The 21,778-nt window shown below is 38.6% G+C and overlaps 4 protein-coding genes across 6 annotated transcripts; 2 read left to right on the forward strand and 2 right to left on the reverse strand.

Annotated features, from left to right (window-relative positions):
- Positions 1-19: 19 nt before the first annotated feature.
- Positions 20-2,562, reverse strand: Cct3 (chaperonin containing TCP1 subunit 3). Its single transcript, XM_076432167.1, has 4 exons — positions 2,403-2,562; positions 2,244-2,305; positions 827-1,964; positions 20-745 (listed from the first exon to the last, which is right to left on the reverse strand). The coding sequence occupies exons 1-4, from the start codon at positions 2,437-2,439 to the stop codon at positions 333-335; spliced, it is 1,650 nt and encodes a 549-aa protein (XP_076288282.1). The 5' UTR covers positions 2,440-2,562; the 3' UTR covers positions 20-332.
- A 139-nt stretch (positions 2,563-2,701) lies between these two features.
- LOC143212556 (uncharacterized) lies at positions 2,702-8,175 on the reverse strand. The gene is made up of 4 exons (XM_076431466.1): positions 5,818-8,175; positions 4,758-5,268; positions 4,469-4,568; positions 2,702-4,108 (listed from the first exon to the last, which is right to left on the reverse strand). The coding sequence occupies exons 1-4, from the start codon at positions 6,134-6,136 to the stop codon at positions 3,845-3,847; spliced, it is 1,194 nt and encodes a 397-aa protein (XP_076287581.1). The 5' UTR covers positions 6,137-8,175; the 3' UTR covers positions 2,702-3,844.
- Positions 8,176-8,249: 74 nt separating this feature from the next.
- Positions 8,250-9,748, forward strand: Rfesp (Rieske iron-sulfur protein). 3 transcript variants are annotated; one of them, XM_076432208.1, is made up of 4 exons: positions 8,250-8,392; positions 8,799-8,945; positions 9,014-9,191; positions 9,267-9,748. In XM_076432208.1, the coding sequence occupies exons 1-4, from the start codon at positions 8,305-8,307 to the stop codon at positions 9,553-9,555; spliced, it is 702 nt and encodes a 233-aa protein (XP_076288323.1). In that variant the 5' UTR covers positions 8,250-8,304; the 3' UTR covers positions 9,556-9,748. The 3 variants fall into 3 exon arrangements, with proteins under 3 accessions (XP_076288323.1, XP_076288322.1, XP_076288321.1); XM_076432207.1 differs by having other exon boundaries at positions 8,256-8,398; XM_076432206.1 differs by having other exon boundaries at positions 8,305-8,512.
- A 7,035-nt stretch (positions 9,749-16,783) lies between these two features.
- Positions 16,784-20,902, forward strand: Cyce (cyclin E). Its single transcript, XM_076432190.1, has 3 exons — positions 16,784-18,311; positions 18,778-19,390; positions 19,471-20,902. The coding sequence occupies exons 1-3, from the start codon at positions 18,298-18,300 to the stop codon at positions 20,215-20,217; spliced, it is 1,374 nt and encodes a 457-aa protein (XP_076288305.1). The 5' UTR covers positions 16,784-18,297; the 3' UTR covers positions 20,218-20,902.
- The last annotated feature ends 876 nt before the right edge of the window (positions 20,903-21,778 follow it).

Consider the following 21,778-nt stretch of genomic DNA (forward strand, 5'->3'; position numbering starts at 1 on the left):
CACATAAAAATATTCGATATTGGTATAGTGAAATATATTTTTATCTTCGTTTAAGTTTCGTACAAAAATGCTATCAAAGCAGCATTTGCTTGTTACAATAAAAAAGAAAGCAGCCCCTTAGAAAACAGTATGTGTATCGATAAATACAGTACGTGCATCATTCTTTTCGATAGCTTATCAAAGTACTTTTATTGTACGAAAATGCATACAGACAAGCAAGGTAATGGTTTCTGTGAACATGAATTGAATTTCATTAAAATTATCGTGGACATGAATTATTAAATGTTAACACAAATAAAAGCATTTCGAGCACAATAGAAAATTCAACGTCTTCAATCCTTCATAGCTTCTTCTGAAACTTGTGCAGGTGTTGCCGGTTCGTTATCTTTCTTTTTCTTGCTTCCCGACACAATATCATCGATTCTTAACAACAAAATAGCTGTCTCGATGGCTGTTTTGTATGTTTGCAGCTTAACGGATAGCGGTTCCCAAATAGCACGCTCTTTCATATCTACCAGTTGACCGGTTTCTCCATCGATACCCCATGTCATTCCCTCCGTAGCATGTTTTGCACGCAGTGCAGTTAATGTTCTAATTGTATTGGCTCCACAATTCTGCGCAAGGGTTCTTGGAATAATTTCTAACGCCTGTGTGACAGCTTTGTAAGGCCACTGTTCCACGCCAGCGAGCCTAGCTGCCTTTTCTGCCAAAAGTTTTGATACTGCCATTTCCACAGCTCCTCCACCTTTAATAAGAAAAGATAATATATAATTACAATGTGATATTGTGTATTATAAATATATATTCGAAACAAATTGTTATGTACCTGGTACTAATTTTGGTTCCATGAGAAGATTTCTTACAACATGAAGAGCATCTTGTAGATTTCTCTCTGTTTCGTTTAAGATATCTTTACTGGCACCTCTCAAGAGTATAGTACATGCCTTGGGATTTTTACATTCCGTAACGTAACAGAAGTATTCGTCCCCAACCTTTTTGATTTCAAACAAACCAGCATTAGTACCGACATCCTCTTCCCTCAATTCTTCTGTACGATTAACTACAGTCGCACCGCATGCTCTTGCGATTCTGTTCATATCGCTTTTTCTCAATCTACGAACAGCAGAGATTCCAGCTTTTACGAGATAGTGTTGAGCTAAATCTGAAACTCCTTTCTCTGTGAAAACCACATCGGGCTTCACTGCTATCACGTCTTCGCAGATCTTCTTAACGTGTTCCTCTTCTAGTTCTAAAATTCTGGTAAAATCTGTGTCTTTCAATATTTCTATATTAGTTTGCGATTCACCCTTTTTGTACTCCAGAGGGCAATCTAACAAAACTATTCTCGGATCTTTAATGTATCGTTTCATTTTGGGATGTGTAACATCTTTATTGACCATTACTCCCTTCAAAACGGTACTGTCTTCGATAGTACCACCAGGAATCTTCTCTATCTTCGCGTAGCGTTTTATGTCGATTTCCTTTCGACCTCCTTCCTCGAGCATAACAGTGAAAACTGCGTCTAACGCAATTTGACACGCCAATTCGGGCCAACGACCAAGGAGCTTAGTTCCTACACAAGAATGTATCACTTGGACCATTTTGCTTTTATCGGTGCAGTCCAAGGGTATGCTGACTTCGTCATTGAGAATGGTCACCATATCCTCCAGAGCTTGACGGAATGCTCTGATTATAATCGTCGGATGCATATTCTGCTCGAGGAAAGGTTCTGCAACGGCCAAAATTTCTCCCGCCAATACGATAACCGACGTTGTACCGTCTCCCACTTCTTCGTCCTGGGTTCTTGCAATTTCTATCATTGATTTTCCAGCAGGATGTTGTACCGTTATTTCACGTAGTACGGCGTTCCCATCATTGGTCATGACTATGCCTCCCATCGGGTCCATCAACATTTTTAACATAGCCTGTGGTCCTAGACATGTTCTGATGATGTCTGCGATCGCCTTTAACAAATATAATACTACAATGAATCCGTTTCTCCATCTCAAAAATAAGATACATATTTTAATGCACTTTTACGAAAGTTTCTAATGTAACATTAATAAGCACTTATGATAAAATATTTAGCATTTCCGGTGGGTAAATCGTGCCGGAAATGATTAATTTTAGCAGATATAGTTATAAATAGTGTAAACGAGAGATTCCTCGAAGAAAAAACACGTGGGCGTGCCGACGATCGAACACCATAAAAGGTAAATCTACGGATCATTGATCGTACTCACCTTGCCGGCTTGAATATTTTCCCTTTGGACTTTCCGGCCGGTATCACGCCTCGTATTCTGGCCTGCAATAATCAAAGCGCACGACATCGTTAGAAAAATAGATTTTCGAATCGAGTATCTAAACAAACGAAATTCGACGAGATCATTGTTTTCACTTACTTAAAACTACGATCGGAGCACCTCCTGACCCGAACATTTTTCTACAGTTCTTCGAACAATTAAATATTCTGACAGAAAATGACACTTAAATAAACGCCTGATTCTTCCAGAAGAAAACGAAAGACCAGGCCTTGTCGCAGTAGGCTCTACAGAGGGGAAACTCTCGTTTCTTTCCGAGAGCGATTTCCAGTGCGCATGCGCCTTTAACTGATATCACAGTGAACGTAGCTCTACGCGTGTAAAAGATTGCAATCGATCGCAATATCGATAGCGAGTTTTCCTACGAAATTTGAAAAAAAAATACAAATGCGAATACAAACCTAATTACATCGATGATTTTTATCACTGCACTATCAATGATGATTGATGGTAAATTTACCATTATGGTCTTCGATCATGTGCACTTGTTATCTTGTTTTTAATGCTATTATAACTAGATCTACTAAGAGTAATGCATATTTGTAGCTTTTATTACGATACACATTAATATAATTAAATTTCTTCATACGATTTCCAGTTCGTTCAATTACATTCTTATAAGTAAATCAATAATATATTATATTAAATTATACGAAAAATTCTTTTTCCGAATAACTCAGTTTTTACAATTTTCGTGGTGCTCAAATTCTTGCTTCTAATAAGTAGAAATGTTAAAAGTGGTCAGACACTTTGGCCGAAGAGTAAAAATTATCTTTGCACATATACCTGTGATTTCCTGATTATTCCTGCTTCCGAGATTTGAATTAATAATGGAATTAAATGGAAAAAATTATCGAATATATTTCAACAAAAGTTTAAATAAAATCTAGAAAATTGTATACGATAATATAATAATGACGATGAAATAAAATTAGCAATGAAAGACAAGTTGTTCGTTCTAATTAGTGCGAACAAAGCTAAAACATCAAATATATTTACATACGTATCCATCCAATACGACAAAAATTAATTAACAATTTCTCTTCAAAGTACCAAAAATGCTACGTACACATATATATATATATGTTACTATACTATGATTTTGTCAATAAAAAAGATATATAGCTGAGTGATATTTTTAATATCTGGAAAAATGTTAAATCAGAAATAGTTTTAGAGGTTTTTAAAGATATACATATACGTGAAGGTAATCGTGCCTCATAAGAAGTCCCGTGAAAGGGTGAAGTTCGCACTGGTGTCGGCAGACTGGGGAAATGGAGGGGAATACAGTTCTCCTCTTTTATGAATTTATGGCTTATAAAAATTTTCAAAAAATGCTGGAGAAACATTTTTTTTATTCATTTTGAATCTACAAATGCTGTTACCAATGAAAATATAGGATTTCATTTGATCCCAAAATTGCATAAACATCCATAACACATAACAGTAAACATAATATAACATAACATAAACACATAAACAGTCTGGTTATAATTGAATTAGTATGGTATAATTGAAACGCGTCACGTGACCGGAACCGGGTTGTAGAAGGGGTAAGGTAGAGTGGGAGACGTGCTGCGAGACTTCTTGCGAGGCGCGCACAGTATGTAAGTAGAAGGAAAGTATCTTACGTTGCACAACGTCAGTATATTCATAGGAAACAATTTTCCAGCGGTCAAGTAAAACGGCTTTTTAGCTCTCACCATAATCAAAATTAAATTTCTCGCTTCGTTCGATTTCAAGTCCGTCCAGTTGCATTCGTAAGCAGCATCGTATATACCTTCAGACTTTATATATCATCACTGTTTATAAACCAAGTCTCTCGTTGACTACTAATCTTGTATTAATATTACGAATTTAGATTTCCATTTACTTGAGTTGTTAAAAGTTGTCCTGCCAGGCAGTAAATAGTCATTTGGGCAAGCGTATTTGTGTAAGAGGTTACGTAATAATAAATTCCCGCATCAGATTTGCTTTTACCAGTTAACGCCTGGAAAATCATTCACGTATTACCTTCCTCTCATATCCCCGTTTTATTGGATGGTTTCATAAGTTCGTGGCCTTTTTTGTGTTTCATTTCCAAATCAGGCACAAACTTTTGCAATCATCTAACATTACAAGGGATGACTTCCTCGTAATTTACTTACGTAAACTATTTCGAATATGTAGACGCAGTTAAATATACCGAAGTACAGTAACAATACGAGCAGTAGCAACATATATGTATTTTCGATCACTTCGACCGCGCTATAAAAATTCCAAGATAATGAAATATCCTTCTAAAAAGTGCGACGGTTATGGATAGATAATTATACATGATCAAAAAATTGTTTAAATGGTTTTGAACAATGATTGAACGCCTAGGGATCCTTTTTCCCCAGTCGAAAATCCTCAAAAAGAGATTCGGAAGAATCTCGCACATCCGACTATACTTACCTTTCGAACGTTCTATATAAAAATAAAGAATACAGTGAAGCAGTAATATACCTGGAAAGACGAATGTGATTCATCACGACGTCCATTAAAGCATGTTCAAACTGATCTGACGAATGGATGTTCGTTAGACGAGTATGGAGAATTTCCAGCTGAGCGGTAATGTGCAAAACTACGGTGCCAAAGAATGCATCTACTCCGAGATAACAAAATGCCGTCGCCAACATGATAATTAATTGTATAGCATATAATATCTCGAAGTATGGACTGTGGGAAACGTCTACTACGTAATAAGTCGGAAGCGGAAACATTGCCGATTCGTTGGTCGCCATAAGATACGAAATACCTAATTTCGGTAGGACAGTCATAGTGAATATTATCGGGCCAAACGTCGCATAACAGAATTTCATGATTGCCCGTGATATACTGACACGCCGTTTCATCATGTCCCTTTCTATGTCCGTTTTCAAATTTTCCCAATCATTCGCCATCATGTTTAAGAGCGGTACGAGATCTTAGAGGAAGGAAACAACACAACACTTTGAACAAAACAATTATAACTACTAGTGGTGAGCGGTACCCGAAATTTTCGGGTTTTGATAAACTCGGGTCGGGTCGAGACCCGAAAATTTATATTGTTTGGAGACCTCAATGTCATAGATTTTCGGGTTCCCGACCCGATTTCGATCCGAAAATTCCGGGTACCTGCGGATCACGAATTATCGGGTCCCGTGCCCGAATTTCTGGGACCTTGTGCGCCCACCCCTATTAATAGACAGCGGATCTTCATGCAAAATAAAAGGAGTTAAACAGAAATATATTTTCTTTAAAAAACAATACAACAGTATATTTAAATTTTTTCAATGTTTTCACTATTTTAGATTTTAGATTACGCCAATCCATTTTTGTCATAAATGCATAACGTCCGCTGTCTACCTATTATACAACTACCACATTAAAATAAACTACTGTGTCATACTATCAGAAGTAGAAGAACCACAGGATCTAATAAGGAACAGCACGGACTCGAGGGTTTTTCTTAGATCGAGGCTCGACTCTATTTAGTCGGAATTTAACATTGATCCTAAACAACTTTCTGAATACTCACTTGTTTTATTGCTGTACATAATGACGAATTTCATCACCGATATCACGCACGGTATTAAGTATCCGGTATACTCCAGGTACATCATAAAATCGGTGGATTTCAACAGCACCATACAAGCCAGAGGAAATACGAGAATAACATTCATCAGTATAAAAAACACCAGTGCCCGTAATTTATCCAAAAGAGACTCTTCACGATTATTTTCTGGAGGCCAAAGACCAAGTAGCTTCAAAGGATAGCGGTTCATGGTAACTGCCCATTTGTAGTCTACCATGTCGAAGACGACAAGCGATTAAGGAAACTAGCTAGACGAGTATCGTTCGAAACAAGAAAGAAAAAAGGATGAGCGATTATACACCTGGATGTTCCGATGATCTCGATGACATATTCATATTGAAACTCCTGTTGCAGACGAGTTGCTACACTGTACTTCGTTTTTCTTTCTTTTACACGGGCATACCACGGTGAAAATGTTAGATCGCAACGTTAACAGCCCGATGAAAAAACGGCCACGTTAAATGGCCACTCGCGAAGGGACAGAACAGTGTTTAAATATTTCACGTCGTCTGGTAGAACGAAATTTCTCCACAAAGTTCTCGGCGAGTGTAGAATTTTCTATTGGAAAGCGCAAGTGTACACAGCTGCTGTAAATGCATTTTGTTGCAAAACTTTCGCCGTGGACAAGAAGGAGTTGAGCCGACCTCTACATATTTTATGTCGCGAAGCAGACAGTTAGTGACCATGTAAGGGTGCTCCAGTCGTTTTCGGTCGTTTAACAGATCGGTTGTGGTTGTCACTGGTGGCTATCGAATATGGCTATCGAATATGGCTATCGAATATGGCTATCGACGCTATCGTCGCATCTTACACATATCTTCCGACTTATGATTACACATATGTAAGTGTGTCAATTGCTTATTAAGATCGTTATTGAAAATCTTTCAATACGTTTGTTCTTACATCTGGCATGTCTTACATTCTAGTACATATATACAATATTAACGCGAACATTTGTACGGTTTAATAATATCTTAAACGTCGTAAACTTAAAAACGTTAAAACTTAAAAACGTCATGTGAAATATCTGTGTTTAACTATATACATACAGGGTGTGGCCGGACGGGGGTGGTACAACCGAGCAAGAGGTGATACTACATGTAAAAATAAGTCAAAAAAAGGGAACAACATTTTTTTGTTTGACGCTTCGTTTTCGAGAAAATCGAGTTTGAAAATGTAGCGAATACGCACGTGCTATTGCATAGGAATCGTCTGACGCGTCTGACCATGATCAACCAATTCTACTTTGTGGATATACTAATGCACGCGACCTGGCGGAACTATTTTCTCGAAAACGAAACGCCAAGGAAAAAATGTTATTCCTTTTTTCGACTTATTTTTACATGTGGTATCACCCCCTGCTCGGTTGTACCACCCGTCCGGCCACACCCTGTATACATAATACGTTCGTGTGTAACATTTCATGATAATTGATAGGGTTCCGTGATGATTCGCCTTCTGTTTTTTACTCCAGCCACAATATATTATGTTGAAGGGAAAGTACTGTCGTATTTCAAAGAAAATATTTGAATCAATTTATAAAAATATACAATTTCATATATTTCGAAAATATATACGATAAAATATATAATTTCCATTATTTGTAACAACTTATTGTTGCCATTTTTCAGATAACCTGTTAATTCCTGTTTCTCAATGACTCACTAGCAACATGTGTTTCTGATTTACAAGCAAAATTACCTGCTTATTCAAAATACGACAGAACTTTCCCTCCATTTCCCTCCAACCTATAATATATGTATCGTAGAGGGCGTAAGCAAACACTAAACACTGACAAATTGCCCTGATTGTTCTGAAACAGAGGTCTGAAATTAATGCTTCAGGTGCAGCATTGATGCAAGAAAACTTTATCGTAATTGCGAAATGTTTTTTGCTATGTTCTACTACATCTATATACTATGTATTTGATTATACATATACATATGTATATATACCATTGAGCATGACTATGTAAGAAAGGCCCCTCACTTTAACTTCCGGAAGTTGAACTACACGTGATAATTCAATTCCTGTATATAAATGGTATAGGATTCAATGTTATTATATAGTACTTTACGCTTATTACAAAATCAATTTCAGCGAAAATCCTATTACGTGGCTGCAGAAGAATATTCGTTTAATAATATGACAAATTTAGAATCTTCTATTATACGAGAGTACAAGTGCGTTACAATGCGCTATATTTATAACAAGACATAGTTATATTGAGCATTATTGCGCACAATTGTGCAACATCTACCATCTATAACCTAAGTATATAATGATCGTTGTACAGCAGAGCCATCTGACACTCGTAGTCCTCGGAAGTCTGGCCAGTGTTCCAGACGTTCACTTTATTCGTTCTTACTTGAGTAGATAGTGAAAATGAACGTGGTAGCGAAATCGACAACTTTATCGCCGATTATAAAATCGGCGACAACTGTTGTCTCAAATGGACTCCGACCCGTAGCTGGTAGTGGTATTACATTGAAACCTAAAGTTGTCGTTAAGCCTGCCGTCAACCTAATCGTTAATGAAAGTATATCTGAAAGCCTTTTTAGCAGACCACTTCGTGTAAGCTCAGGAATCACAGGTTCGAAGAATTTTCTTAAAATACAATTTCATCGGTTACCATATTCGTTTCAGCAAAACTATCAATTTCTATATTTCGATTATATAATCGTCTCGTGTATTACACAGTGTACGATGGTTTAAAGAACCCTGTACTATCAGTCGAACCACTGTTCAATGAAAGAAGGAGTTTTTCTATCTGTTATTGTTGATATATTACGCAAGGCGTTATTATAACTATTTGGCTGACGAGCATATTTCGATTGTTATGAAAGATGCTACATACATATGTGATTCTATGGTTCTAGCACCTACACAAACATTGCAAAAGCGATGGGCGCATTCGGACATTCAATGGCCAGACTTCTCAGCATATCGTAGTGTACAAGACCCGACAGCAAAATCCAAAGATAGTGCACCCAGCAGAAAAACAGCTGCGTATCTTGTGACTGGAGGTATATAAATGTGTTTGGACTCTTTCATGTATATTTGTAAATATAAAACATTTTTATTTCTCATCTAGCTAGTGCAATTTGCACTGTCTATGGAGCGAAGGGAGTTATACACGGCTTGGTAGGCTCTATGAGCGCTTCAGCCGATGTACTAGCTATGGCGAAAATTGAAGTGGATCTTACTACCATTCCTGAAGGCAAAAGTGTTGTCTTCAAATGGCGCGGCAAGCCTCTGTTTGTGCGACACAGGCAAGTGTTTACATTTAAAATTTCATATGCTATCTTTACAATGAAATAAACGTAATGTTTGGTACGCGACAATAGACCAGCAAACGAAATCGCAAGAGAGGCTGGTGTCGACGTAGCATCCCTTCGAGATCCGCAACATGATTTGGAACGTGTAAAAAAACCAGAATGGTTGGTTGTTCTTGGTGTGTGCACACACTTAGGATGTATCCCAATTGCAAATTCTGGTGATTTCGGTGGTTACTATTGCCCTTGCCATGGTTCCCATTACGATGCTAGTGGAAGGATTAGGAAAGGACCAGCTCCCCTGAATTTGGAAGTCCCTGAATATGAATTCACCGATGAAAAAACGCTACTTGTTGGTTAATATAGTAATATCTGTAGTCAAATAATAATTTTACTTGTAACAAAACATTTTCGACGGATAATTTATTCTTGTTTGTAAATTCGAAAAACATGAATTTTCAATCTACGAAGATACCGAGATATTAAAGTATTACCAACACGGTGGAGCTGAATTATAAAGAACAGAAATAAAGCTTAACCGAAGTACAAACAAATCCTTCTGTTCTTAAAACAATTGAATCCCAGTTAAGATGAATGCATAGTACATAATGATCTTTATCGCCAGCTTCTACATATTCGACCCGAACTTAATTATAAAGTCATTCCTAGAGTCTGGAATTTAGAATGTTTCCCCGTAGGAATGTTAAAACGTTTGACGACTCGAATTAAAGGGGGTACTTTATCGTAGGGCACTTTGATTCAAAAAGAACACGAGAGTACATGGAAAATACAATTGAATCCCATTGTCAGCTCGAACAATATTGATTCGATCAAATTTTTTAACTACGAAATAGAACCATAAGGTCTAAAGGAAAAGTTCGAAATACAATGTCCAAAAATTATTCTATTTTCGCAACATTAGCTCGATGTGATTGTCGATTTTGGTACTTTAGGATTATCCCGTCGATCATTTTCGCCAAACACGAAATTATTATATTGTACTATTATTATATTATATTATTATTAAATTATTATTATTATATTATTTATTTTGGAACTTGCTTTTCATTATGATGGCGCGAGAGGTCGACGGAATAATCCCAAAGTACCTCGATTTTTAATATTTTATAGAGCAATTGGTGTTATCTCTACGAAACGAAATATGATAAATCGAGAATCACACCGATTGCCCAGGTCTCACCACGTGGAGGTTGCTGCGAGTGAGACCCACCCACCCACTTAGTATTGGGTTGGTAAGTTCGCAGCGTTTTCAAATTAAGAATCGAAGACAAAATTAAGGTATTTATTCATATGTTTATTCAATAACACGAGAAGTTATCTCGGAAATGGCAAAAAAAAAACAGAATGGAAAATATGTTATTGAATAAATCTATGAATAAATATCTGAACTCCAGCTTTCAATTTTAATTTACAAAAGCTACGAACTTTCGTTACAATCCAATATTTCTTTATCACAACAAAATACACAATTACAAAATACAAAAAAAAGCCCGCATAAATTTTTGTTTTCTTCCTGATATACATTTGACAGTGCTGTTCTTTCGACCACTTTACAAATGAATAGCAAGAAGAGCTTAATTGCTAGCCTACCCGTCCGAACCCCTAAACGGCAGTCTTGTCAGGGTGCAGTGCGGCAATTCATTTATCGCAACTCTAAAAGGCGGGATGATCTTCTACCACTTCAATATTGGAAAACGTCTACATTAAACCGATTCGATTCTTCGAATTCTGGCAGTACACGCAAGAAAAGAATTATACTTCGCGACCTCGAACATTAATTACAGATTCGGACATTGGAGAAACCAGTTTTGCAGGGCGCGATGAAAACTAAATTCCGTCGGCAAATCTACTGCACTAAACGTAAAGATACCTCGTCTTTTACCTTGCGGGCCGACGAGGCGTTCGATACGCTTTACATACACATCGTGTATGTCTACTAACGCGATCGAACCACTACGTTGTGGGTGGTTAGCCCAAAAAATAATACATGTTGGTGAAACGCAGTGGTACGTTCCCTGCATTTAGCGCTCACACACCATTAAATGGTTAAAGGCACACGTCGCTACGTTCAGGTAAACTACAGTGATTTCCGCCATCGTAAGTCACGCCCAACACCATGGCTTGCACCGCATTAGATGCTAATACAATGGTCACAATGACATTGTCGTGCATACCGCCACAGGTGACGTAACTTAATACGTCTTCTTTTTGCGTACGGTATTGTCGAACGACAGCGGAAACACTTGTTCCATTGCTGGAACGGCAAACGAGTTGTGTGTTATGGCACACCGCGGAGGGTTGAACGTAGTAACGTGCACCGTGATTTTGCGCGAACTGCTTACGGCAACTTCGCCTCAGAACGTACCAAGACGTTTCTTCTCTACGTAGTGGTCCGGTGGGCGTATGCTCCACATTTGTACGGTATCAAAAAAACTAAAGTAATATCCAAATATACATTTGGATATCCATAAAGTGTCTCCGAAAAATGTTCCATGCTCCGAGCGCGACTGGTCCTGCAATGTCAGTCCTCTACTCACTATTGTAATACGAGATCGCGACTCTTATAATAAAATCTGATCTTCTAGAGAGGTGCGTTTTCTAATATGCGTGTACTTTAATCCCCCCCTTAAAACAACGCGTTAGTACTCTTCGCGACACTAAAGCAATCGCGACAACAAATTCCGGTATTATTCTCTCGCAACTCTAATCGAAATCGCGGATGCCTACACCACACCCGGCAGCCGTTTCGACTGCGACCACTTGTTCAGTGGTCCGTTGCAGCTGGAGCATGGGCGCCTGAAATGTCGAAAGACTCGAACGCAAACGCGATCCATTTGCTGCGCAACGCTAATTCAACGAACAGAGAGAATTAAAAACTTTTATAAAATTATTATATCTTAAATATTTCTTCAAGCAGCAATAAAAATGAAATGTAATTAGAATCGCGACTATTTCATTCGCAATGCTAAAATTAAACAATCTATAATGAAATGTATGAGAATCGCGAATATTTCCGCGACACTATAAACTTCGATCTCTGTTCACAATCGACTAATGCAATACCCGTGATTTTTTTCGCAACGCTATTTCAATCGCGGACGTGCCCATCTCCGCTGATCGTTGGGGCGGCGAGGCCTGCCCATGTGTGCAACTAACTACTTCTACTACTACTTCTACAGACGAGTACAGTGATAAGGTAGAAATAAATGAAATGACTTCGCATCCGAAGATGCGAGGCCATTGTAGTTGCCCTCTTGAGCGACAGTTTGTCGGGGCCACTTCGGCATATAGCTTCTTCTTTTTCTTCGGCGGTCCGCCAAACAACTGAAACCCTAAACGTGCTCGCAGTGAAAACGATCGACGACTTCCGAAACAAATTACAAGTTTCGAGAGAAGCCGATCGTTCCGCTGGTGCAATCGAGCAGGTGCGCAACGTTTCGAGACCCTAATCCGCGCGCGTTCGCGTCCGCGTCCGCGAAAGCTACACGAGCAGGAAGAATCGAGCACGAAGCATCAATTCGAACGTCATGCCTCGTTCGATTTAGCTTCGAGACGAAACTTCCAGCTCTTCCGGTGACTGACTACCGTGCGAATCGCGGCCTACCCGAAAGAGAAAACGGTAGCCAGCCCCGGCCCCTACCTACTTAGAACGAACAGTCACACCAAGACGGTAAGCTACCTACCTACCTAGCCCTATATTTAAAAAATGGCAAAAGACACAAGCTCTCCAACACATTCACAACACGATCTCCACACAGACGCCAGGGTGCAACAAGCCTAACACCTAGAGAGAACGTCCCGGGACGCCTCCGACACCCTAACGTTCGAATCACAAGCACACTGTAAGGTACGTACCAGTTTTCTTGAAATCGACTGACAATGGCAGTGATCATTGCGAAATAAATCAATAAATCGAAATAATATATCTGAATTGACACTGAATTAAATTACATGTAATTCTGAATATTAAACGTTGTTTTTAATGAATTGAGAAAACTACTACACACACATTCCACGAAGATCCATGTAGCATGTCATGGATCGACAGGAATATGTGCTACTGAAAAAAAAATCTAGTTTTAAAAACCGACGCAATTCCACTGCCTATCAACACACACACACACACAAGTGGAAAATACGTCGTGCACAATACAGTAACCATTGCCAGTCGCCACACACGTATGATTAAAACAATATTCCATGTGCCCGTTGCTCTCACCCTCCCGAGTAGCACCTGGGTACGCGAGAGGATTCGAGCAACGAACAGGGAATCTTAATATCCTGAAAATCCTAACTAAAAGAATCTGTTAGATATTTACGGGCTAATGTTCTTGAATTCTTACAAAATGACTCGACTTTCAATTCAAAATTTAATCTTAATTTAGAAATCAAATATTTATTTATTAGGAAGAGTAATAGAATTTTATTGTCGTTTATTGTATAAGGTAATAGAGATCTTAATGTTTTGGTTTATTTATTCTGAATATTTATGGAAATATTTAAAAAACCTCGGACGATCCCTTAGACAAAGCAAAGTTCCGAAATAATGGAAAAAAATACTTTACTAAATATGTAAAGTAGTCGTGAAAGTAATATAGGTTAATTTGCTTCGTCTAAAGAATCTATCCGTCGCGAATCGTCTTTTTGTACGTGATATCAAATGTTTTCGAGCAATTCAAAGTAATTTTAAAATACAAACGATTATCTTGATGATAAAAAGTGATCGTAGTAAGTGTGTTCCGAATTACGGAAGATTTTTATCTTTTCGCAAATTGGAGAGATTCAAATATTGAAATTATTTATATTTACAAAAAAAACGCGACGTACAAAAAGACCCTACCTAGCTAGGAAACAGATTACTACCCGCGAGAACGCCTGGCGTTCTCACGGTCACTGTGCTCGTCAATATTAACTACGTAAGAAATAGAACAATAAAAAAGACTGTTGTTTATGCACTCATCACTACTTGTTGGGGGGATGAGAAGCTGCATTGCCCTCGATCTCTGCTATCGATGTCGTCTTTGGTCGTAAAGGTATCATCAGCAATAGATATCCAGACAAACAGGCTCAAAATATGTATTTTATACCCTTAGGGCTCTGTAACAGAAGGAATAAATTCAATTAATCTCGATAGGAAATTAATAATTACAGTTAAATATTTATTAATTTTATTTACGCTCACGTCCTCTCCTGTTCGAAGAAAGCACCGAGTAGCATCGAATAGTATTATCTATACATACAATGGATTCTTGTCCCTCGGAATCTGTAACAGAAAGAACAAATTGATTAATATCAATTCACAAAGAGTCAGAAACTAAATCAGAATTAATAATAAATAAATAATTCAATTTGAATAGAAACTCAAAATTAATTTGAACGGAAATTACATGAACTTGCTTTCTATCGCGAGACACGATTTCAAATTGTACAATTGATCGTCGCGATAAAAGAGTAAATCCGCCAATTAATAGGAAAAAGATAATTCAAATTGAATATTTATTAATTTCTCATTCATGTTATAAAATAAGATGTTCAATAAAACAGTCTAAGGGAAATATAATTTAAACTCACGCTCGCGTCCTCTTCTGCTTGGAAAAAGTCCGCCATGATGACACTCCACGCTTTCGATTATCGAAAGCATTGAGTAATATCGATCTTGCCTATCTGTCTTTCGATCCATGGATACTTTTCCCTCGGAATCTGTAACAGAAAGAACAAATTGATTAATATCAATTCACAATCAGAAACTAAATCAGAATTAATAATAAATAAATAATTCAATTTTACTAGAAAATCAATATTAATTTTAACGGAAATTAAATAGATTTCTATCGCATGACGCACGAATTCGAATACAAATGATTGTCACGACACAAGAGTAAATTATCGCGATGAGAAGGCAACACGATTCGAGAATAAATTTAAATCTATACAAAATATAAATAACTCGCTTGAACACAGAATAAATTTTTAAAAATTACGGTAAATATATATATAATCTTGATTTCTCGAATGATATGCAACACGGAAACGATACTCACGATTTAACGGTCCCTGCGTTGCGTCGTATATTTTCTGCGTCTCGGACACGAAAGACGCAGACGAGAAGGTCAGGAGGGTGGCTCGGACAAAAAGGAATTATGTACGTGCGTTCTCTTCGACTTCCATGATTCTAATGAATCCGCGGTCCTTACGGTCCTTATTGCGATCAAGTGTCACCGACACGAAGTATGGTCACCGATGTTTGGCGACTGTCACCGAAGATCGGCGGTTGCCCCCGAATTGGGATCGGCACGACCGAAAACACACTACATAATATGTATATACCGTCAATAAACTCTACAACCATGCGCAATAAAAAAGAAAGGTTCAAGTATGTACCTAAATGCTATTTAGTTTAATGAGAGGTACAGTAAAAAAAACATTATTGTATGATTTCAACTGTATACGCAGCAAGTTTTCGGCCGCGCGGTCCGTGTTTACATGCGTTGTCCTTTTCTACGTTCAGCACGGTCTACGTTGTCACAAAAAAATAGTTGATGTCTTTATTAGATTCTGAGAAAACAGCTTATAACACTTTATTTTTTTGGTACACCCTGAATAAATTATTTCATAAATATGATTCATGAAAATATCTTTAAAAGAGGCTCGGAAGATTCGGGAATTGTGTTGACTATCGCCTATGGACAACGCTACCATCGCGTTTCAAAAATACAATTTTCTAAATTTTACGTACAATATCTCCTGAAATTTTTTGTCCTTGATATTAGAGAAGTTTTGCTTCAAATATTTTAAACCTTACCAAAACATCGTCAGAAATATCTCTGTAACTCGCATACATTCGTCGGAGAATGTATATAACATTTCATGCCTTCATTCGCCTTTTTATCGAAGAGAATCTCCTCATTGTCAGCCACAATATATCCTATATAGAGGAAACACCGAATTATTTGAATGACACAATCACCGACAAGATTCGTCGGTGACACAATCTCCCGTAAGGCTTGGCAGACATTGGCAGTCTTCAACAGTATTTGGTCGGTGACGGTATGGAGCAAGTTTTCGGTGCATCTCGTCGGTGCCAACATTTGTCATAGAGTTACCGATCGAGTGAAACAGTCGGCACAGCGTCTCCATGCCGCGAAATTTGTTACGCCATCTATTGGCGGTTTTACTGACTCGCTAACAAAATCTGCAACTCCTACCGTTTCAATTTCAACGATAGAGGACGCACATAGACAATTATGCTAGTCGTGTTGCACGACGAAAACCGTAAAATTCATTTTTATCCAAAATTCCATTTATAAATTCTAAATTTCCGACTCCAAGTGCTGAAATACAGCCTCGGACCACTTTTATCGTCATGCTTCATTGTCGAAGTCAAATTGTTCATAAACCATACATATATAGTTTCCCCATCTGACCCAATTGGGTCAATATGTTAACATATTTATTTTACTTTCATCTGTGAAAATAACATTCTTCCAAAAACTATAATCTTTATTAATGTACTCCTTTGTTAGTTCTAATCTTTTTTCTCTATTCTTGACAATGACGTACGGCTGAATCATTTCAAAAAGATGTGAAAGATAATGCACAAAAATTATCCGTCACATTTGCATTTCTTTAGTTTGTACACAAGTTATGAAAGTACATAGAAGTAATTGAATTTTTGTTACTATACTTATTTTCGCAAGTACAAAAAATTCCAGTTGTTCAATATATTTTGTTATGCCGTATATTTTCTTTACACCAGTCGTATATATACGAATCATTTCACTCTTCGAGAGTGATTACTTCTTAAATGAATATTATACATTTGAAAAAAAACACTTACACCTAATTTGCAAGGTACAGAATCGCTATACGTGGCAAAGGCGATCTTTTTTATTTGCTATGGCTCACAGCTTACGGATTCGCGCCCAACAATTTACGCGCGCACATTTCCCGCGTGGTTCGAGCGTAAGTGCATGCGTGCATTGGATCCGAAGGTTGTGTGCGTTGTCCGAGAATCAGCTGAGCGCCAGCTGTGCTCTTCGTAACGGCCAATAGGAAGCACGCGTGTGATTGCACAGCAGCGCCACGGATATGCGGCCGGTGCTCACTCACTAGTTTGGCGTTCCCGCGAAACTAATTTGTAAACGCCAGTCCGCGATTCTAAAGCATTATTCCGTGTGCACGTATCACTATCGACAGTATAAAATCACAATTCTGAACAAGCAGTGTACAGTGTGTTCGAGGCTAACAAATTTTCCAGAGATTTTGCATAAAAGTCGAGGTATAATCGAGCGGGAAATACAGATGCGCAGTACGCGTGGGTGCGACAACTCCTCGGATTTATGCATTGTTTGCACACTATATTTCACGTATTATACGAATGTATCGTATTGCGATGGTAAAACGCATTTCTCCTGGATAATGCGCAGTGTTTTGCATGAATTTTTCTGATAATTTACTACAGAAAAACCGTGCGATACGCAGGCGTTCGTCACACGACGCCAACGTTCCATGGTGGTTTTGCAGTTGTTAAATTCGGTGGATGTACATAAATGTGCCAGTGTTTCTGTATCGGGATTCGATAATTGGACCTTAAGGACGCTGTTCGACCGAATTTTGGAATTTTTTTTCACTATTTGAGGTTATGGTATATATACAGAGGGCGTGACAGTGGCAGATTGCAAGCAGGGGTTGGTCATCGTTTCGCGCGCTGGTCTCCCGCGCTTCGACTTCCACGTCCCTTATTTTTCCCAAGATTTACGGTTCTGTGATATTCCGTGGCTAGAAATAACATCGAAAAAGACTCCGAGAAATTATCGTGCCGCACAATTGATCGGTAGTGAGAAGTAATAATATAAAATATCGAATCAAACAGAGCCGAGTATACGTGCATTATGGCGATCGAGTGCATGTAAGCTTCGCGCGCTCTTCCACTTTTCGCCGTTTTTCCTTGGGAAAATTCATGAGCACACGCTGTGAAAACCGACCAGACGTTCCATCGATACATCAGCCAGTTTCTGCTCGAATAAAAAATCCGATTCCCGTTCCAAATATTTCTTGAACACGTCGACAACTCTGGGACAAGATGCCACAGACAAGGTGAGTGAAATGCTTTCCATTTTCCGTTGAAATTTCGTCCTATCCTCGAGATATTTTCACAAGAACTACGCGAAATTTTCGAAAATAGTTTTTACCGGGTTCCAGCAATTTTTCGTACTTTGCAACTGAAAAAAAAATGCGTAAATGTGCTTGTATAACCTTCTTCGCCGAGTACTCGCTTTCCTGAGCAGTTTATTAATATTTTCTGAATCGTATACGCAACATTTTATTATTTATCGCTTCGCAAGCCCTTTACTAATACGTAGAGCAACAGGCAAGGTGTGCATGCGCCGCAAGTTGGCTGAAACGAAACATTAGACGCACTACAACATATATCTTTCAGCTTCAATCTAAAATTGTTTTGATTAACTTCGTTTCGATCCTTTGCTCTGTTTATTCAATGCATGCATGTAGTTGAGAGTTCCATGGGACAACGTCAAAAATATGATCCTCTTGGTCTATTCAGTTTACAGGAAAAGAAATCACAGACTTATTTGCAAAGTGGCAAAGTAGTTACACAATCTTTAAAACGTAAAAGGCGTACAACTGAGATTTCCGAGGATTCAGAGAATGTATATCCCCCTAGTAAAATACCAGCATTGTCGAATGTATCATACACAGAGTCTTGTCATTCGGTGCATTCGTTAGAAAATACCTGCACACCTCATCAAGTATCTCCATTGAAGGAGCAACAAGAGCCAGCCACATGGTCTGAGCTACGAAATGCAACATGTTTTTTAACACCGTCATCGTCCAATAATGTGACAAACAGACCTAGTCCTTTGCCTTCGTTTCCATGGGCTGATGGTGCTCAAGTCTGGTCACTCATGTGTTCGGGAGATCAGAAAACTATTGCACAGAGGAATCCGCAGATGTTCCAAAGGCATCCAACATTACAGCCACGTATGAGGGCGATTCTGTTGGACTGGTTAATCGAAGTCTGCGAAGTGTATAAGCTACATAGAGAAACTTATTACCTCGCGATGGACTATCTGGACAGATATTTGTCCATTCATCAAAATGTACCTAAAAATCAGTTGCAGTTGATAGGAATCACATGCTTGTTCATAGCTGCCAAGGTTTGTATTTGTTTCATTTTTCCCTATTTTTGTACTCTCATTAAACAAGAAAGTTATTGAAATTTATCGTTTTCTTACAGGTCGAAGAAATATATCCACCGAAAATAGCAGAGTTTGCATACGTCACAGATGGAGCATGCACGGAAGAAGAAATCTTGGGAAAGGAATTGGTGATACTGAAAGGTCTCGGATGGAACTTGTCTCCTGTTACAGCACCCGGCTGGCTGAATATTTATATGCAAATTGAATCCGGTGATTGGTCAAGACCAAGTGCTTTTATCTACCCTCAATACGGAGGTCTGCAGTACTCTCAAGCTGCTCAGCTGTTGGATCTAGCCACCTTGGACGAAGGAAGTTTGAAGTTTCCATATAGTCATATAGCGGCAGCAGCCATGTATCACACTCAAGGAAGGGAATGTGCATTGAGGGTATCGCGTATTTCATGGGAGCAACTTGCACCTTGTGTGAAATGGCTGAACCCGTTTGCGATGACAGCAGCAGAGGAAGGTTCTCAGTTCCTTCTAAGGTCTGCAGTACCACCTTCAGAGTCTCATTCTGGATCTGGTCTCCGGGCAACAGTGCCCAATATAGTAATGGATGAATCGCATCGTATCCAGACACATGTGGTTGACTTGAATATGCTAGAGAGGGCGCAACAGCGATTAGCCGACGACATCCCTTGTACAGACACAAATGAATCTGATTCCAATACTGAATCTGGAAGGCAAAGCCCGAATGAAAGTGGCCTGTTAACTCCACCGTCCAGTAGTCAGAAAAATTCTACAACACCGTCGCGTCCTCCGCCACAGTTACATCCGTATACATAATTAGTTGCATGCATGCTTCATAATTGAAGATGAGGCGTATCGTTTACTAACTGTTGGTGAATGATTTTAACTAGGCACTGTAGTGTATCTGTCTGCTAGGACATATATCATTTCATTGCTTTGAATAATACTGCCAATGTGTAAACGTGCATAGACACTACTAAAATATGGGATTGCATTAGTGCACGGTGATGACGGTATCATACCGTTTATTGTCGTAAATAATACGGTGCTTCCTGTTTCAGTCCATTGTTTCGTGCAATGGTACTTCTATTTGTTATAGTAAGACTTACAGTACAAGGTGTTAACCATTTTCTATAGTGTTTCAAAATGGGCACAGAGTTAATTTAATATTACCTATTTTATTGTAGACGTTTAAAAAAATAAAGAAAAGTGCCTTATGTGAAGGAACGTAAACTTACATGGAAGCCTGTGGCGAATTTCTGTGATTATATCCCCGCAGTGAAGCGTAACGCATTACACAAGTATGTTAGGGCTGAATTAACTGTTACAATTGCTGTCCAGAAACGTAGACTAGTGCCTGCAGAAAAATGTCCTCGGAACAACTATTTTAACTAGTTTCAAGATAAAGGAGATCATTGTGAATAGTATTCTTTTATATAATTCGCTTTATTTCAACGCGTCGTATTGTAACGACGCGGTACCGAGCCGGGTGAATGTATTTTTATGTGTATGTACATTGTGAGGTACTAATAATAAATAAACAATAGAAGGAAAGCAACGGACAAGGGTGTGATGGAATGAATGCACGTGCGAAGAATAAGACTACTGATTATGAAATAGGAGACTTCGTGAACGATTTACACTGCCCTGTACGTCGTAACAAGGCGGTTTATATACACCTTTGTATAAACAAAAATTTGACAATAAACATTTCTAAATCATACCTTGAAATCGACGATTTCTCCTTCGGAAGTTTACGTGGCATTTCAAACGCTATTCTACGTGGGAAAAATAAAAAAGGGAGTTCACAGCAGTACCGTTATAAAATTTCAAAGGGAAGACTTGCCGCGCCGCACGCTCAAGTATCGATAGTTCCGTATCGATAATATTATCAACCGCGAAAACAGCGCTGTGGGGATTAGTCGAAACTATTTTATGAGCTGCGCTGCGATTGGTGTGCTCCGTCTGCGTTCAAGTTGTAAAACTAAGAAAGTTTGATATAAGCTGAAACAAAGTAGGTAGAAAACCTGCAATAGTTAGGCTGTTTAGGATCCATCAGGATCTTGTTGGATCTAGTCCATGCTTAGACGTTGAGATATTAGAATTGAAAGCAGTGATGAGTTCACGCATACGCGTCCAACGCAGTAACGTATCTACTCGGCGTGCCTCGCGAGAAGTCACCTGGCAGGAATGCGGCTGTAAACCGTCCGATTGGCTCATTCCACACGCATGTTCGGTTCTAGTCGAATCATTGGCTGAAGCATGTGACGTCAAAGTCTCGCCATTGGTGCAAGCGAGGACCCCCTCCGACGAGACTTCTCGCGAGGCACGGAGAATACAATAGACATCAGTGTTGCCACCACTACCGATTTTTTAC

The sequence above is a fragment of the Lasioglossum baleicum genome, chromosome 10 (assembly GCF_051020765.1).
Source record: "Lasioglossum baleicum chromosome 10, iyLasBale1, whole genome shotgun sequence".
In the NCBI taxonomy this organism is placed as follows: Eukaryota; Metazoa; Arthropoda; class Insecta; order Hymenoptera; family Halictidae; genus Lasioglossum; species Lasioglossum baleicum.

Coding starts and splice junctions, on each gene's coding strand:
- Cct3 (XM_076432167.1), bottom strand. CDS start 2,439: ATGTTCGGGTCAGGAGGTGCTCCGATCGTAGTTTTAA. Junction 2,306..2,402: donor TGCTCCGATCGTAGTTTTAA/GTAAGTGAAAAC, acceptor TGATTATTGCAG/GCCAGAATACGAGGCGTGAT. Junction 746..826: donor GGAACCAAAATTAGTACCAG/GTACATAACAAT, acceptor TTCTTATTAAAG/GTGGAGGAGCTGTGGAAATG.
- LOC143212556 (XM_076431466.1), bottom strand. CDS start 6,136: ATGGTAGACTACAAATGGGCAGTTACCATGAACCGCTATCCTTTGAAG. Junction 5,269..5,817: donor ATCAATGTTAAATTCCGACT/AAATAGAGTCGA, acceptor CCTTCCTCTAAG/ATCTCGTACCGCTCTTAAAC. Junction 4,109..4,468: donor ACATATTCGAAATAGTTTAC/GTAAGTAAATTA, acceptor TGATATATAAAG/TCTGAAGGTATATACGATGC.
- Rfesp (XM_076432206.1), top strand. CDS start 8,305: ATGAACGTGGTAGCGAAATCGACAACTTTATCGCCGATTATAAAATCG. Junction 8,513..8,798: donor TGTAAGCTCAGGAATCACAG/GTTCGAAGAATT, acceptor CTATGGTTCTAG/CACCTACACAAACATTGCAA. Junction 9,192..9,266: donor CCTCTGTTTGTGCGACACAG/GCAAGTGTTTAC, acceptor ACGCGACAATAG/ACCAGCAAACGAAATCGCAA.
- Cyce (XM_076432190.1), top strand. Junction 19,391..19,470: donor GCTTGTTCATAGCTGCCAAG/GTTTGTATTTGT, acceptor GTTTTCTTACAG/GTCGAAGAAATATATCCACC.